General features: G+C 44.0%; 1 protein-coding gene across 1 annotated transcript in view; it reads right to left on the bottom strand.

The window, feature by feature from the left end:
- Tei (irregular chiasm C-roughest protein teiresias) overlaps window positions 1-17284 on the bottom strand; it is a 516885-nt gene extending 499601 nt beyond the window's left edge. Inside the window, exon 1 of the mRNA XM_076321760.1 lies at window positions 17153-17284. Within this exon, the coding sequence (XP_076177875.1) occupies window positions 17153-17246 (94 nt within the window). The 5' untranslated portion in view covers window positions 17247-17284. The remainder of the gene's footprint in view (window positions 1-17152) is intronic.
- Window positions 17285-17379: the final 95 nt, after the last annotated feature.

The raw sequence follows: 17379 nt of genomic DNA, 5'->3' as shown, positions 1-17379 counted from the left end.
AGGGATTTCAACAGGTTACGGTACGAACTTTGCCGAAAAATACGAGCGGCGAACACGTCGTTAAAAAATTACTAACTTCGCGTTCGCAAATGACCAATAAATTCATAGACGACGCGCAAACATTTATTCGTCGCGTAAACGATAACATTATTGTTTCTGAACTTATTCGAAATGCTTGTTGTTTCGGAGTTTGCTCGGTACGCCTCTTGTTTTCAATTATTTCCGATAAATCGATACTTTGAGTATTTTCGAACAACGCCGCGGGAAACACGGACCGAAATATCGTTTCAAACTGAGCCGTTTCTTGCTTTCGTTTCGAAGAAAATTTACCCTTTTTCGATGTAATTGACTCCACGTGAGAAAATTCTATACCTCGATGGTCACCGTTACTTTCGACGAGCGATATCGAGAGAAAGACTCTGCGGACGCGTGGTGTATCTTCCCCCACTCCTTACACCATCCCCACTCTTCTTCCTGCCGGTCCCCACCCCTCCTCGGCCGCGACCGCGAAATTACGAAGATCGGGCACACGCACGCGTGCCTAACGCTTCTTCGTAGACGCACGTTACACGCGCCCAACCCCCTCTGTTCCTCCCTTCCTCCACGGAGTTATTCGTGTCGCGTTCTCGCGTCGCGAACACTCGAACGTAAATCAGCTTCTACGTCTGCGCGTATTCTTGTCTCCCGTGCAATAACCCCGTCGCGGGCGTCCGCGCGCGCAAAAATCTCCCCCCGTACCCCCGTTTCGCGCACGCGAGTCCCGAAACACGCACAGCGTGGCAACCGATCGTCGGATCGGTTCGCTCGAAAACGCGGATACCGCCGCGGAATGGCAGCTCGAAAGAAGGAAACAAACAGAAACCGGAGAAAGGGTGGGAAACCGGGGGAAAAAAAAAGAAGAGAGAGAGAGAGAGAGAGAAACAAAAATAGGTGAAACGCGCGGGTTTTATACGTAGGTTTTTTAAACCGTCCAATGGAAAACAGAGTGTTTGACTTCGACGAAACAAATCGGGGGTTGAAGGCTTTTCGGTTCGCTCGCGTTGCTAAATCGTTTCGACGGAATGGCGCAACGCTGTTACCGATTCGATTTCTCCCGCCACCGTTTCGCGTACCTCGTGCAAAATATTCCGTAGTGGAACATTTTACAAATGGACCCGCGGTTCACCCCCCCTCTACCTACCTACCTACCTACCTACCCCCGAGGGTCCCGTTTCTGCGGCCGGGTGACGTCGAAATGCACGAATTTCCGTTCCATCGGGGCAGGGGGGAACGTAAACGGAGAGGGAAAATGCACACGCCCCCCTGTCCCCCTCCTGACCGTTTTCTCCTGTATCAATAGCTTATCCATAACGATTCAACGGGTTTGTCCGAGCGTGAATGCAACGATAATGCGATGGTCCGTTTCTGTCCGGTTACGTCCGTCCTTCGTCTCTCCTCTGGTTCTATCCTCTTTTGTCTCTTCATCGATTCATGCACGCGCCGTCATTACCGCCAGATAATGCCCCCATATTCGGACGTCGTCGCGCGGATCGATGCCGCTTCATCGTACGTGAAACGGCGCGGACCGGTACGGAGCGGAGCCGAACGGGTGTATAGGTCCACCAGCGGGCGAAAGATCGAGCGGAACGATCGTCTCCCGTTCCAATATTTACTTCCATCTCGATGCTCGTGGAACGTACGGCCCCGACGATATGGATGACAGAGGAACTTGCTTATCGTCGAACGGATGCGCATCGACGTGTCCGCCGGACCATTCGCGGACCGTTGCGTCTTCATGAAAGATGGAGGATAAAGGAGGGAGAGATTTTACCTCTCTCTCCCCCGCTGAAACACCCTCAGACAAATCCTGGAGAACCACCTGGAATTTCCGCGTAGCTTCCTCCGCGTTCACCGAAATTGCGGATCCAATGGGGGCGGGACGAAAGAGGGGGAGGGAAACCGGGGATCAAAAGTGGCCGTTTTATTAGCGCGCATAGCTCCGCGCACTCGACGGGATCTTATCGAGCATTCTACGAAAATCGCCGTTAAGAGCCGCCTTTGTACGCTTTCCGCGAAAGATTCGATTGGTTGCCTCGGATGCTTTAGATCAGCCCCGTATTTATTGTGTTGTACCAGCACGGCCAATAAATGTGGTAATATATAGGAAACGATCTCTCGAATGGATTTGGGAAATGTAATATCCCGTGATCGATGCTCGATACTGTTCTCCAACGAAGTTTAATAAGCTCGCGCTACCGTACTATTTACCGACTAAGTTCACAAGAGGGGAATTGATCAAATTTTCAGACGTTTATCTCGCCACTTTTGTCGATGCTAGATTCTACGACCAGATGGAGACACTGCTCGAAAGTAATCGGAAGATCGGTTATTAAAATCGTTTTTATTTCGAAAGAGACTCCTACGCGATAAGAGCATCGATATTGAACGTTAAGTTTTTGCAAGTGGAATCTATCTTGGAACTCCTGTCGACGCTAAATTTGTACGACTAGATGAATACTGCTTAAAATGATCAGAGGATCGGTTATTAAAATCGTTTTTATTTGGAAGGAGACTTCTACGCGATAAGAGCATCGATATTGAACGTTAGGTTTTTGCAAGTGGAATCTATCTTGGAACTTTTGTCGACGTTAAATTTGTACGACTAGGTGAATACTGCTTAAAACGATCGGAGGATCGTTTATTAAAATTACGTTCACCGCTAAATGAGAGCGTAATACGATAAAACTATTGATATTAAATATTATGTTGTTGCGGATGAAATGGCCGAATCAATTCTGTTATTGAAAATAATATTTGCCCATCGAATTATAATCGAACCGATTCAATATACTTTGACCGTCTTGGTAAACACATGTGCGAAAATATTTGTATCGAAAATATGAAATCGAGCAATTTACAAATTTCAACGATTGTTGACTCGCACTTCTGGCTGCCCGTTGCATCTTTTAAACGGTTCGGTTTCGCGACACGTACTTCTCGTTACTTTTTCGTTCCTTTTTTGCGAGATTTACCGGTCGATTAGCGCAAAAGTCGTATTAAATTTCCCAGTCTATATTCGTAGCACTCGAGCGAACGATACCGAGTGTAAAGATAAATACAAATCGCAACGATCGCGGTGCCGCGACAAGCGCGAAACTTACACCCACTGTTTCAATTATCCCCACGCTTGCGTGTACACCGAGAATCGTCGATCGAAACGGTCCGACGAGGCTTTTTCTTCTTTTTTTTTTTTTTTTAACCGCGAAAGGGCAGAACCCCGGCTCTCGTTAAGATTTTACATCGAGCGCCGCGAATCAGAAATTTAACCGATAAAGCAGATACTTTACGTACGTTGCACGAAAACGGGGTTAACGATATTCTTAAAGCACCCGGGGCGTGCACGCGTGCGCCCTTTGTCGCTAAAACGGTTAAGTATCCACGTTGCCGGTCTTTCGTGTAATTTATCGCACCTGTGTACACATTCAACCCGGTTGTTTACCGATTCCACGTTAGATTCTTCTAAAGAATCCAAAATACCACGCGTATTCCGAATTGAACCGTGCTCGAGGATTTCGAGTGTCAGCAAAAATGACGAGTCGAACGCCTGCGCGGCCCGATCGGTGAAAACCCGACCGAAACGACGAGAGAAGCCAACCAAACCGCCCCCTCCCTCTCCCGGTCCCTCCTCCTTTCGATCAATCCCGTTCATTCGAAAGCACGGTCGTTACAGTGAAATTGTATCTTATCCAGCGAAAAATTCCCGATACTCGGCGAAACGCCGCGGCATTACTTATTATTCGCGATACGGCGAGGATTTTTTTTCGCAAATTGAACGTCATCCGCTCGTCGCGCCTTTTTAGCCGTTTCGCTCCTCCGATCGGCGGCGGCGAACGCGAACAAGAGCGTAAACCAATTAAAAAGAGAAGCGGGTGGAGAAAAAGAATCGGGGGGAGGGACAAAAACGAAAGAAAGAGAAAAAAAGGTAAAGAAAAAAAGAAAACGACGACTGCCGAACGAAGGAACGTTAAAGAGTGGACGGAAAATCAAAAGGGAGCATTAAAAGTTGTCGATGCTTTAGCAACGCGGCGCGCGGCGCGGCACGGCGGTCGTTGCCAGAAAGGACTCCTTTGGGAGTACATAGGACGTGGAATCACGGGGACGCGGTGGGTGGGCGCGCAAGGGTGGAAAAGCCATTCCGCTCATCTGCCGAGTCATAAAGCAGATAGTACAGTTCTATCCCCCGAAAATACATAAATCTTGGCAGCGCGGCGTAATGTACGAGAAATGAGTCCTCGCGTAAAATAAATGATCGGATCAGCCGTCGTTTCCAATGAAGACGTTCGCTGTTACTGAACGCTCGAACCCGAGTACCCCCACTCCCGCTAATCCGCCGCTACCCCCACCCCACCCCACCCCATCCCACCCCACCCCACCCGCCCCTCGTTAATAATACGACGCACGAACGATCCCGACGAGCGACGAGTGGAAAAATTAAGGATCGCGAAGTGCTTCACGGTTAATTTTCTATCGCGCGGAATTGAGAACCGACTGTCGTCGTCGATTCGCGAATGATTCCTTCGCGGTGGTGCTTCGCGACGCCACAATTTTTACGCGATCATACTTTTACGTCGATTTTTTCGCCCGCGTACGGCATCCCGGCCCGCCTCGTCGAACTGGTGAACCATTATTCGAAATAAAACTGCCGGAACGATCGCGGGTGATTCGGTAAACTCTTCGATTCCCGGTGGCGTTAGTTCCGCTAGTTTTATTCGGGAACGAGCACGTAAATTGGTAAATCTTTCGATAATACGCATTTTATCAACTCGTCTCTTTGGAATGCCTATCGCACACTCTCCCTCGAGGTAAATTCCCCCGGCTGTCTAAAGGCACTTTTCCCTGGCGTTCGCAAGATACACTGCTTTTATCGGCACGGCAAGCAGTCTGGGAATGCCACTGTTGCCAACGCTCGAGCGTTCAGCACTGACGCTAAGACGTTTAAGAGACGTGGTAGGGGAAACGAAGAGAGAGAGGGAAAGGGTAAGGGACAAACGACGAACACGGTGCACGATACTCGAGTTTTCGAACGCAATGTGTACGATAAGTGTCTATTAACCAGTTACCGGGTATCCCTCGGTGAATTGATCCGCGTATCGTTCTAAATACGATATTCTGCTCGAACGCACGCGTGCCATCGGTTTGTATAAACTGTACGATTACTCAATTTGACGGACCTTTAGCGCGATGAAATTATAATTACGATCAATTTGTAACGAAATTGAATAAGTTTAGAAATTAACGAAATCATCGTGCGCTCCGAACGTAATTATTTAAGGAAAATTTCGATTCGATTGCATCGTTCGAAAGTTTAACTTCGATTGAAATTTTAATCTTAAATTTGACACTCGATAATCGATGTCGTACCGTCGAACGTTAACGGATCCCGTATCGCAATCTCGGTTAAATCGTTCTTGCGGGTTCCTCGATTTTGAATAAGTTGGCGGTAGAATTTTCTTTTTTTTCAAACAACAACGCGCTGATTAAACGAACATAGAGATATTGTGTTAGCGTTCGCTAAAGGGTTTATCTCGTTAGTGAATAAATAAACGAATAAGGACGGTGAAACTAATTGGACGTAATTCCATTATGAGCGACAATAAAATGTACGGCGAATTCGTTAATGTTGATGCTAATTATGCATACATATTCAATTCCATCGAGGGTTATGTTCCAACAATACTGGTTTACCGTTATTATGAGCTTCAACGTTAAAGGAGACATCGTAATTAATTCCGTGAAAGACATTCGTTGCACTTTGTTACGCTCCACAATGATAACGTAGATGACGTTTTCGTGCAAGCGTGCAGCTGCGACTGCATCGAAAATAGTCAAAAAAGGAGAGAGAAAGAGGAATCGGTTAACCGTATCTGCAGCACCGACGTGCAGCTTATTGACTGAAATGGATATTAATTACTCCGACGCGATGACACGCATGACCTTTTTTGTTTCCAATTCACCTACATTGGAGCGCAGTTTCGCTAACAGGGTCATATCGAATGCATCGCACTTTATAAATGCTACACGTGTGTAGATTATTAAATTCCACCGGGTGGTCCGTCAGAAACGGACCTTAATACCTTCTGTCGGGTCCGTGCTTCGTAAAAATGTATTAACAACCGGGTAAAAATAATTCTAAGCTTCACTTTTTGTTTTGGAAATTGTCAACAACATCGATGTTTCTCTTTGGTCGTATTTCTTTCTACGTATCTCCGTGTCGCGTATTTTGTAATATATTCGTCGAGTAACGTGTATATACAGGTACAAAAAATATATGCATATCCTTTTTCTCTTTTTTTTTTCGCAGGTAATATATTTGTTTGCAACGCGAACTACGATGAAACGTATTCAACGAGACCGGATTTCGCTTGATTTTATTGGACAATTTGTAAACAAAGTATGTTTAAAATTGCGTTCGAGCTTCAAAACCAAATGTTTCCGCAAATAGAGAGACAAGCTACGTGGACATTACAACATGGGGAGTGTCCAAATTTAAACACGAGTTATTTCCATATTTCCCCGGGAAATTTGTAAACGTATGGTACGGTTGAATTTGTCTCATTATGGTATTCTCATTCGCACGAAGAACGTACAATCACATTTAATAAAATAACCTTGATAACTTTGACCAAATTTCTCGCGTTATATTAAACTCTGGACGTCTGATCAACCATACTAAATCTTAAACACAATGGCCGAAGAGGAAAATTACACGAAAACTAGCGCAGTTACCAAACACGCGAGGTCGACGTGTACAAACAGTATAAAATTATTAAAAAAATGGTAAGGAAATAAGGAACGAGTAAACAAAATTGAACGAATGAATTAATCTATCCGAATACACAAAATATTCACGAGTATGAATTATTTTCGCTCGGTCAGCTTTTGCTTGCTCATTTTTTATTTCCTTACTGAAATACTTTTTTCTTAATTCTAAATATTTCGCACACGTCGACCTTATATTTCTGACAACCTATTCAATCATTCATGCACCGTATTCGAGATTAAGATTCTCGTCCTTATCTCAATTTTCTCCAATTATTAATTAATCTCCGTACCCTCGATCTCAACATCTAAATTCTTATCATCGAGTACAATAATTTCTTTTCAAGCCTAGTAACGCAACAATTCCTCCTCCAGTTCATACTTTTCCCCCGTTGCGATTCAATTTACCGTTTCACCAATGCCCGAACCGTGTACCTTAACGACCGAAGCGTTGCGATTAACAAATAACGAATCCCTGTTGTTTACCCGTTGTTGCACGACGCAATGAAAAAGAAGGGGGGGAAAAAAAAGGAAGAGAAAGGAAAAGAATTTCGTCACGTTCTCGAACACCGGCAAAATCAAAAAAGCTCGACCCTCGTGCCGTTAAAAAAATACGAAAGCTTTCAGCGAATCACCCGGTGTACAAGGTGGCCGTAAAAGGGACGAAAAGCGAACGCGGGACGAGAAACGCGATAAACGTAAAACCATTCTTCACGGACTTCGAATGTTTCCACGGTTTCGGTCGACCGGCTATACATAACACTTCGTATTATTTAAATCTCATTAAACTCGAATGCTTCCAGGCATTGTGTATATATACGTACATACACACATACCACCCGCGTACACGTACACACGTATACGGAGAGACACATTCGTGTACCAACGTACACGCATACACGTCTCCGAAGTTACGAGTCGCACTCGCACGAAATCGGTGTGACGCTCGCGACGAGACGATACGGTTGATGCAACATAATGCCCCCGACGTTATACGTATAATGCACTCGACGCGACGGGATTTTCGAAATAAATCTTCAAAACAAATAAAACACCGCTGCCTGGGTAATGCTCATAATTCCATGGGAGCGCAGTCGTATCGATTGAACGCAGCCCGATGGTTCTGCAAAACAAACGCATCGAGCGACGGCCTGTTCGCAGCGCGGCACCGCGCCACCCGTCGCCCCCCCCCCTTTACTGGCCCGCCGCGCGCCCACCTCACCCCCCCTCGTCCAACGACCGCGCGCCCCGTAATCTCTAATGCGTAATATCGCTGTTCACGCTGAAACGAGCAACGCCAATAAAATTGAAACAAGGCGGACACAGCAAGGCAAAGTGTGCCGGTCAATAATTTCGTAATTTTCGATGGGCCGGCGACCGCACGACCGAACCCGACCAGCCCGAGAAAAAAAATTGCAATTTGATTAATTCCCCCCTCGTGTATTCATCGTCGTGCTGCGACGTAGTACAAAATGTTTGCACCGCTGGACGATCGACCTCCCCCCCAACCCTCTCTAACTCTGGCACGGAACCGATCGCTCGTGTGGATCGAGCGCCGATAAAATTGAGAGGACAAAGCTTCGAGTTTATTAGATCCATAATATTTTACAGGAAATTGTTTCTACGTGAGGCCATTTTTCACGGGCGCGCCCGATGTGATGTATTATCGGTGCACGCGGTCCGATAGCGTCGTCGTTTATTGTTTTTTTTTTCGACCGGATTCCTTTCCTCCTGTGATGGGCCACGCGTTTAACTTCGCACGGGGGAACACGGTGTACGTGAACGGAGCTATTTTTTCACGGTACTCCCGGAAACAAAGATTTTTAACCGACGAAGTAACGTTGAATTGCAACATCGACGTAACGTGGAACCGAGGTGGAAAATTGGGGATGAAATGCATCTCGGAACTTGCATCGATGTTATTGGGTTGTTCGGAGAGTCATTTCGATCTTTTTGGTGAAAACGAAACATGGATTTTTTCAGATTGTATAAATATTTTATTGAATTATATATTCTCCGTTTTGGAAAACGAAATTACTTTCCGAACAAGCTAACAGATTACGGAGTGAAGTGGATACACCACTGAAAACGATTAGAATGTTAAGAGTGCGCGTGGAAAGAGAGAAAGGAATTTGGAAAATTATTCACCGTCGAGAATAACACACTTTTTTTGTATAAATGGGTTGCATTTGATATTAAATATTAATTTTAAAATAATATTAAATATTAATATTCCATACCGTGTGTGGAATATTAGGTTTTCAATTTTTACACATTGTGAAACAAAAATTGCTTGTCACTGAAAGCGACGTGGAAGAGTATTTTTATTAAATAGAATATTTCACCGAAATTTTTAATTCGAACGTTCCACGCGATTAATAATAATAATAATTACACAGCTCGCGACGATTTACGATTGAATCTCGAAATGCTCTATCGTTTCACCGTACGCTCGATATCTATTATTAAAAAAAATGCCCCACATGGAATTCGTATTTTCCGTTTCGTATTATCCCACGAGATGATAATATAAAATTTCTAGTTGCGTAGACAATATCGCGAGGAGGCGACGGGTCGAAAAAGACCCACTGATGCACATCGAGGAAACAAACCATCAAAGAAGGGTACAAAATCCGGTCGAATGATCGACTCGTGTCGTTTCGTTCCATTTTATTCGTTACAACCGGTCTCGTCGCATATGGATCGCGCAGTTGTTTTTTTTTTTCTACTCCAGAAGAGAATTTTTTCATTTCTCCGGATTTCTCTAAAGAAATAACCAAAAATGGCCACTTTCGAAGATCGTCCCCGCATTCAGGAGGAACGACTCCCGCGAGAAAAACGACGAGATCGATCTCGTCGTTTCGAGGCGTTATCAATCCCCCAGCAGAGGTCAATTGGACCGTGAAGAAGAAAGAAATACAGATCGCAGGTGCGTTCGGCTAACGACGCCCCAAGAACGGAAACTCGTGAACTTTTATTGAAGCGTCTGTCGTGCCGAGGAGGCGACTGCCGAAACTGACCCGAAAAGTCGGACGAATGTGGATACTCGAGTACCCTTCAGAAACCCATTCAACATTCTGAGGATACGGCCGTGGAGAGCACGAGAATGGAAGGGTACGGGGGGAGGGGAGGTTAAGAACCAAAAGAGAACAAACAAGATTTCTAGCTAGCAAATAAGAATAGTTATTACGCTTCTGAAGGGGGAACGACGGTGAAAATTCCGAGGGGAAGTTCGAAAGACGAGAACCACCCCTCTGCAAGGGGGAACTGCGACTCTCGAGGGGCGAAGAGGGGGACGGTGGTTGTAGATTCGCGAAGGCTGATGCGAGAAGAAATTGTCCACAAACATTTGTCGTGGACCGTGCTGCGACGACATTGGAAATAATAATATACGGGACACGTTGGAAAATTACGTAAATACGACCGTTCCTCCTTTTTATGAAAATGGTCCGTGACGTCATTTACCTCGACGTCTCCTTAAAAGCATCGGACGAGGCGGATTGAACGAAACGGAAGAGAAATGGAATCCATCCGGTTTCTAGCGTACACGAAATTATTAGAAACTTGACGGTAGCCAGAAGTGAAAAATCAAATTGGACGAATTGAAGAGAGATCGTTGATCGTCGCTCGTTACCTCGCTATCGTTTACAAAAGTGTATCTCCAACGAACAGGGAATAAGATTTTGCGAAGAATCGCGTGTCCTCCTTACGACGATCCTCGACGAACGAATGGAGGGGGGCAGGAGGGGGCATAAGACAAGGGTCGGATGTAAGGAGAACGGAGCTGAAATATCTTTCGACGTTGAAATATTTGCGATATTAATATCGAAATATTTTTAATATTCTTGAAACGAGCACGGATCGTATTGCTCGTTAAACATTGCGCGCAAGAAGCTCGGTACCGCGTAGGTACGGCGTCCGCGAAAGTGGCGCAACGATACACGGCTCTGTTTACCTCATTTTCGTAACAAAGGTTTCGTTTTCGACGGAAAAACAAATTTCCAGCGAGGAATACCCACCGAATGACTCGCGCCGCGTCCGTCGATGTCCCGGTAACCGCGAAACGTCCACGAGAATCATTGAAAAATTGACGTCGACGAAGCGCATCGATATCGAAATTCGCCACCAACCGGGAATATAAAGTACCCGTCCGTGACGCCACGTTGGAAATAATTATAATACCGTTGCGCCTGGATTTACTCCCACTGTCGTCGTCGAAACGAACCGGGGCCACGCTCACGAGAGAACGTTGGTCCGCGAGGAAGAGAGCCAGACGGAGAGGAGAAAAAAAAATAGAAAACAAGGAAGAAACAAGGAATAAAGACGGAAGAAAGATAGAAAGGAAGTCCTTCTTGATAAAAAAAGAAGAAAAAAAAAAGAAGAAAAAAATGGAGTAGAGAAAAAGGAGAAAGAAAAAAAAAACAAGAAGAGAATATCAGCCATCTCACACCCATCGTGACAACGTCCGCGTCCCATTCTGGCTTCAACGTCCTTTGAGCCAAACCACCGCACCGTTCACGCCCTCTTTGCCACCCTCTCTTATTCTCTTCCACCCTCGCCGGTCCACCAGCAGCTTCGTACAGGCTGGATACGACGAGCCAGCCCCGGCAACCAGGGAAGGGGTTTATATTCCGTTGTATCGTTCCTGCCTTTTCACGATGCGTCGCGTATATCCCCGGCTAAACAGGCCATTTCATCACGTTTCGTTTCCTTGTGCCTCGTTACGTCCTCTCTTTCTCTTACCGTCTTATTCTTTCACCCTCGTTTGTATCCTTATCCCGGCAGCTTTCGCGAATACTCTTTGCCATTTTCACGGCGGCCTATATTTCAACGCGCAAACACTGTACGCGATGCGAGCGCGCGGTAAAGAGAGAACGATGAGCGCAAACGTGAGAACGAGAGAGAAAGAGAGAGAGAGAGAGAGAGAGGCCCCGAGTCGTTTTTATCGCGACGAACGCGCTTCGAGGGAAACGCTTTCTCTCTCGTTGATCGAAACGACGAAGGAACGGATCACGGTGCGCTCGGGAAGCAATTAAACACGTCCTGGCAAATACTCGAGCGAAAGTCAATACGTTAGACAAGTACCACGGAATTTCCGCTATTTTCCGCGACGCTAAGCGCTGGCAATTATCGTGCGACTACGTTTCGTCGTTGAGAAGAGCGCGCAAAATTGCGCGAAATAATCGCCGGTCCCGATTCGACGGGAATTTAAATTTTCGTCGAGGGGTTTGCAATGAAAATAATGTTCCTCAAATGTTGCCGGCATTGCCCGGGGCCAATATTTAGTCTCCAAGCAGGGTAGGAACGTAACGCCCGTAGTTTTTGCAACAATAAGGGGTATTATCAGTGAAAATACGCACGGAGAGAAAGTAAGTCGCTTTCTTGGTAAAGCGATAGTCTCGCCTTGCGCGACATCTGTTATCGAAGTCGCGCCGAATTCGCGTCCCCCGCTCCAAAAATGTTTACCTACATCGATTCTTAACCGATAAAAACGGTTTCCATGGTGGCCACGTGCGCTCGTTGAATATACCCCGACAATTTCGAGGACCCATTACGAGGGTACCTCGATAACAATGGGAGGATAAACGTTTGTCTTTGTTTGCGGGATGTAAGAAATTTTACAAACGGAGCGGACTTTCCGCAAACCGTGGCAAACAATAGTAAATCATAATAAATTGTAGTGAATTGTAATAAATTGTAGTAAGTTGTAGTAAATTGTAGTAGATTGTAGTGAACTGTAGTAAACCCTAGTAAACCGTAGTAAACCGTAGTAAACCGTAGTAAACTGTGGTAAACCGTAGTAAACTGTGGTAAACCGTAGTAAACTGTGGTAAACCGTAGTAAACTGTGGTAAACCGTAGTAAACCGTAGTAAACCGTAGTAAACCGTAGTAAACCGTAGTAAACAACTGTATCCCATAAGCAACCAATCGATCCGTCTATAAATCATACTTCGCGTCTTTCGTGCAACCGTTTCACGATTACACAAATTGTCGTAATACTCCCTAAATCGGTTGAGGTTCTTTCTGTCGACTGTTTTTTTATAACGCATAAGTAGATCATACGTTTACGCAAACTTTTTCATCGCTTTTGTGTGTACAATCGACTCCTGAAGTAGATCCCACGAATTACCGAAACACTTCGTACATTACTCTCGAAGAAGTTCTGGTATCGCGTTTTTCGACGATTGGAGATCCTAGGGAGAACATATCCCGAAACTTCGGAGATAATCGTATAGGTTTATACGAGCTGGAACACGCCACGACCAAACGTCAAACAACTTCATAAACGATCATATCGGTCGAGTACGCGATCCTTCAATTATTCCGAACGATCTCTTACGTTCCTTCGATTTGATTCCTAACGAAAGCAATCGTCGACGATTGCCCGGTAATTGAAACAAACAAAGGGTATATGGGAAAGTCACGAGCAAAGAATCGAAAACTTTCTCGTGTTTCTAACGCACACAGCTCGCCGATGATTCATTATCCCGTACTGGATGCATCGTCAGAAATCTACTTAAGCACTTTAAACCGGAGTTGCTCGTAATCTAGTCGCGTCTAACGCTGGGTTTGTCGAGTCAGCCTTACCGACGAGGCCATTAGGAGGGACACAAACAAAGGGGGAATCTATTTTTGTAAATTATTTCGATTCGAGACTCCAAACACGGAACGAATCGTTTCGAGCGTCTTGAAATTCTCTACAAGAATTTTGGAGACGCAATCGTCTCACCGATATCAACCCTTATCAAGGTATACGTCAAAGTATAATTTATTTATATTTTTAATCGCGAATAACCATCACGTTTTCGATACGAAATATTTCACCTTATCTTTGCCATGTAAGCACCGTATTCAATTATTTTCGATCTAATTAAATATGGGCCAACCTGTATCAAGCAGCAGTACGTAATTTACTCCAGTGGAAATCGCTTAATTGTTAATGCTCTTAAAGATGAATTCTGATAATCCAGTAGAACCTCCATTATACTAGCTTCCGTTGTCCGAATATTTAACCATCAGAACGCTCTACTATTCAAACGTTCTATTATCGGAACAGAATACGTTCTCGTAGGATATCTCTTTACTTGCATCGAGTCAACGTTCGATTATTGACATTAAAAAATTATAAAGATCTATTACAGTTCTCGCGAACTTGACGTAACGTTTCTAACCGTAATTTCCATTCCCTTTGATAAATAATATAGTATGATTTATATACACAATATCGATGTCTTTGCATTCCCTTTGTAAATTGTTATCCAATTGTATTTGTACATACATTAATATATTAATTTTTAAAGCCAACTATTAACCGTCCTATTAGCCTACTAATCCGATTACCGCGGTTCAGAGTTCTGTGCCGGAGTCAATTTTGACTCGCACCAATGTACAGGGTGTCTGGTTTGTACCGGAAGTATCGTAATTTTTCTCCAGTTTCCAATATTTCACAACATTCCCCCGCAAGGTCTAAACTTATTATCCCAATCCCTACACTCGCTATTTCGCTCGTCGACATTTTTTGAAAACTACCGAAACGAATTCAACCATTGAACCGGTGTAAATATTCCAGCTTTCAGCTTTCCCATTCACCGTGGATGAATCGTCCGCGATTTGCATGCATACGAAGTGCAAAAGTGTAAATTCGCTTTAATGCAAATTCAGAGCAACAGCTCGAAGAAAGCGTCTAAGAGAGCGAAATAAATTCGTCGCGGGTAAAAAGAACAAAACACTGCTACAAATTCGCAGTCATCGTGGAAATTTTTCGTGTCGGTGGGAACAAATGTGCAAGCCGCCATAGAGCGTGTTCGTCGCAACGGTCGCCAGGATTTTTCCAACATTTACCCTAATTTGACGAGAAAATATATCGAAGGAGAATTGTTCGCTAAAAATTTCCCAAGAAACTTTCCATTCTGTGTATCTTTGACCGCGTACTATTGCAGCTAATGAAACAGCTAGTTCAACGATCCACTGTAAAATTACCAATAAACGATCTCGAGCTTAAAAATTGTCAATAATTAATATGTAAATTCTGGAAAGTAAAACATAAACGTAACTCGTTGCCGATGATACTTTTCGGCTACGTGTAAATAATAAATGCACGTATCCCAACTAAGTTACAATCAGCAATAATCAGAAGTTGTGTATCAAAATGTTGCAGAGCTTTCGAGTAATAATTTTTCCAATCTGGAACGCGTTGAATTTCTCTACGCCATCGAATATATTTTTTCTCTCAAAATTCGCGCGAAATATTGTAAAAAAATGCAGCTTTCAAGCTACGCTTCGTTATCGCTCTGTACTCGCAAATACTCGGTATTGAGTAACGATGAAGGGAATGTTCTACGTCTACAATGAGCTCTGAACATACCCGAGTGTTAACGCGTTGTTTTGAAATAGTAGAATTTTTGAAGAAACTTCGTACGATCGTGTGCCAACGCATTCGAACGCCAGCACCGACTGATTACATCTTGTGAGACTGGAAATTCGAACCCCGTATCTCAGAATACGATAGATTTACGATCGAGTCGATGGAGGCTTCGGTTTCTCCTCGATACGTGTATCGACCTCTCACGGAATGCGTTAAGACCGATTTACATTATCCATTCGGACACGGAACGTAACCGAAGAATAGTGGTCTTCGTTTGAGAATGTTTCTACGCTTTATTTTTCAAAATTTTACCCTGAATTATTATTCATCGAAGCGAAGAAGATTAAAAAGAGAAAACGTCGGTTCACTGTTAATCAAATACTGAAGGGAAAAATTTATGGAGAATATTGAACATTACTCGAACAATTAATGGACGATCAAGTTTTTCCGATCCTTTGATGTTCTTTCGGGGAAAATATAATGGAAAAACAATATTTAGCTTTCGATGATATTAGAAACGATTTGGTGATACCAAAAGCTAACAGTTACGATCTACATGCAATATTATAGTTTCTAATTCTATTAGGTTTTAATATCGCTTGATCGTATCATTTGAAACTTTTTTACGATACTGTAGTTTTTAATTCTATTAGTTTCTCACCGTGCGTCATGAAATATAGATTAACGGTAATCCGTTCGCTAGGAAGATTTGAGAGTCTCCGTTTGATCACGTTCCGATAACTTTGATCACGTATCGCTTCGGACAAAACATTTTTTTCGAAAAATATCGGTCGTCGTATATCTAAAACGTAACACGCCTGAACCAATCCCCTTCGCTTTATACAAAATCCGGTTGAGTAATATGTACCAGCGGGGACGACGTGATTTTGTATAGAAAAAAAAAATAAGAAAAAAGATCTAGGATAAAATTCGATCATCGAAAGCTCAGTTTCCGAGAATTTTACATCCCTGGACTTTTATTTGTCCGATCGGGTTGAAGAAAAAATTCAGACGAACGCAACTATGCGTTCGACAACGAGGACAACAGTTTCGACGATTTCGTAATCTATTTCGTAATAAATTTCGTTTTATTAGCAGAGATAAATAAAATTTCATCGATTGACAAAATTTCTTTCTATATTTCCTCGAAGCCGGTAGCTTTCGAACGCAGTGTTGACATTGTTCGTAAACACGATACACGTTACTCGACGAGTCACACCTCAACTGTAATAGCAAACACACGCGGCAGATTTTCAAACTCGATTCTCTCTGAAACTAAACGTCGGATGAAAAAATTGTGTTCTATATTTTTTTCGTATTTTTCCATAAGGAATCACGCAATGCCCGCTCGTACACATTGCACGGCCAGCTCCTGTAATGTTTCTGAATTACGACAACGTTTGTCCAAACTTTTGCATCGCTCCGTGTCTAAACCGATAATACGTACAAATCGACCTTTTACCTCTCGCGCACGAGCTCCATACCTCGTACAGAGTATCATTACACACACCTATGCAACCTATATTTTCTTCACTAATGCCAGCTATGAACGATTCTGTGCGAGAACGTACGCGAATGGGGTCCATACAGTCTCTGAAAGAGACCAATTCCAAAATACCAAAGTGTATTTTTAACCTGTGTCAGGACAACACGCGAACAGCTCTTTCTTACTTTCATATCACGTATTAATCTTTCATCTGTATCAATCATAAATAAAAACGAAATAATATCCAATTCCGTGCATCTCTCTCAACAACTTCCGTGCTTCTAAAAATCGCCAGGTCACCCTGATCGAAAAATGACTGAAAAACAATTCGTACGTCAGTCTATAACAGAAGTCTCTAGCGTGCACGTACATGGATCTTCCCGAATACATGAACATAGGTTCGATCGAAGATCGTCCCCCAAGTCTTATGAAAAATCAGCTCATAGTCGTCGTATATAAACGGTTAATCGTACCCCGGTAAAACGAATAATGTAGTACTTACGCGTCGCGTGCGATGTCTCGGCGTGCAGAACGACCACGAGTAATCCACCCACGAGGAGCGTAGTCAGGAAGAACGATCCCGAGCTGCAGCCCATCACGGCATCACCACTGATCCCTAACTCTTCGCAGTAATCCTCACCGAATCACCGATATTCGTGCACGAACTCGTTCTCGTAGTTCTTTTCCGGTTCAACTGTCGCGCGTGGCACTGTCACTTGGTAAACATCC

Source organism: Ptiloglossa arizonensis, chromosome 10, assembly GCF_051014685.1.
Source record: "Ptiloglossa arizonensis isolate GNS036 chromosome 10, iyPtiAriz1_principal, whole genome shotgun sequence".
NCBI classification, from domain to species: Eukaryota; Metazoa; Arthropoda; class Insecta; order Hymenoptera; family Colletidae; genus Ptiloglossa; species Ptiloglossa arizonensis.
Note: the sequence above shows the minus strand (reverse complement) of the source record. Positions and strands in the feature narration are given on the sequence as shown.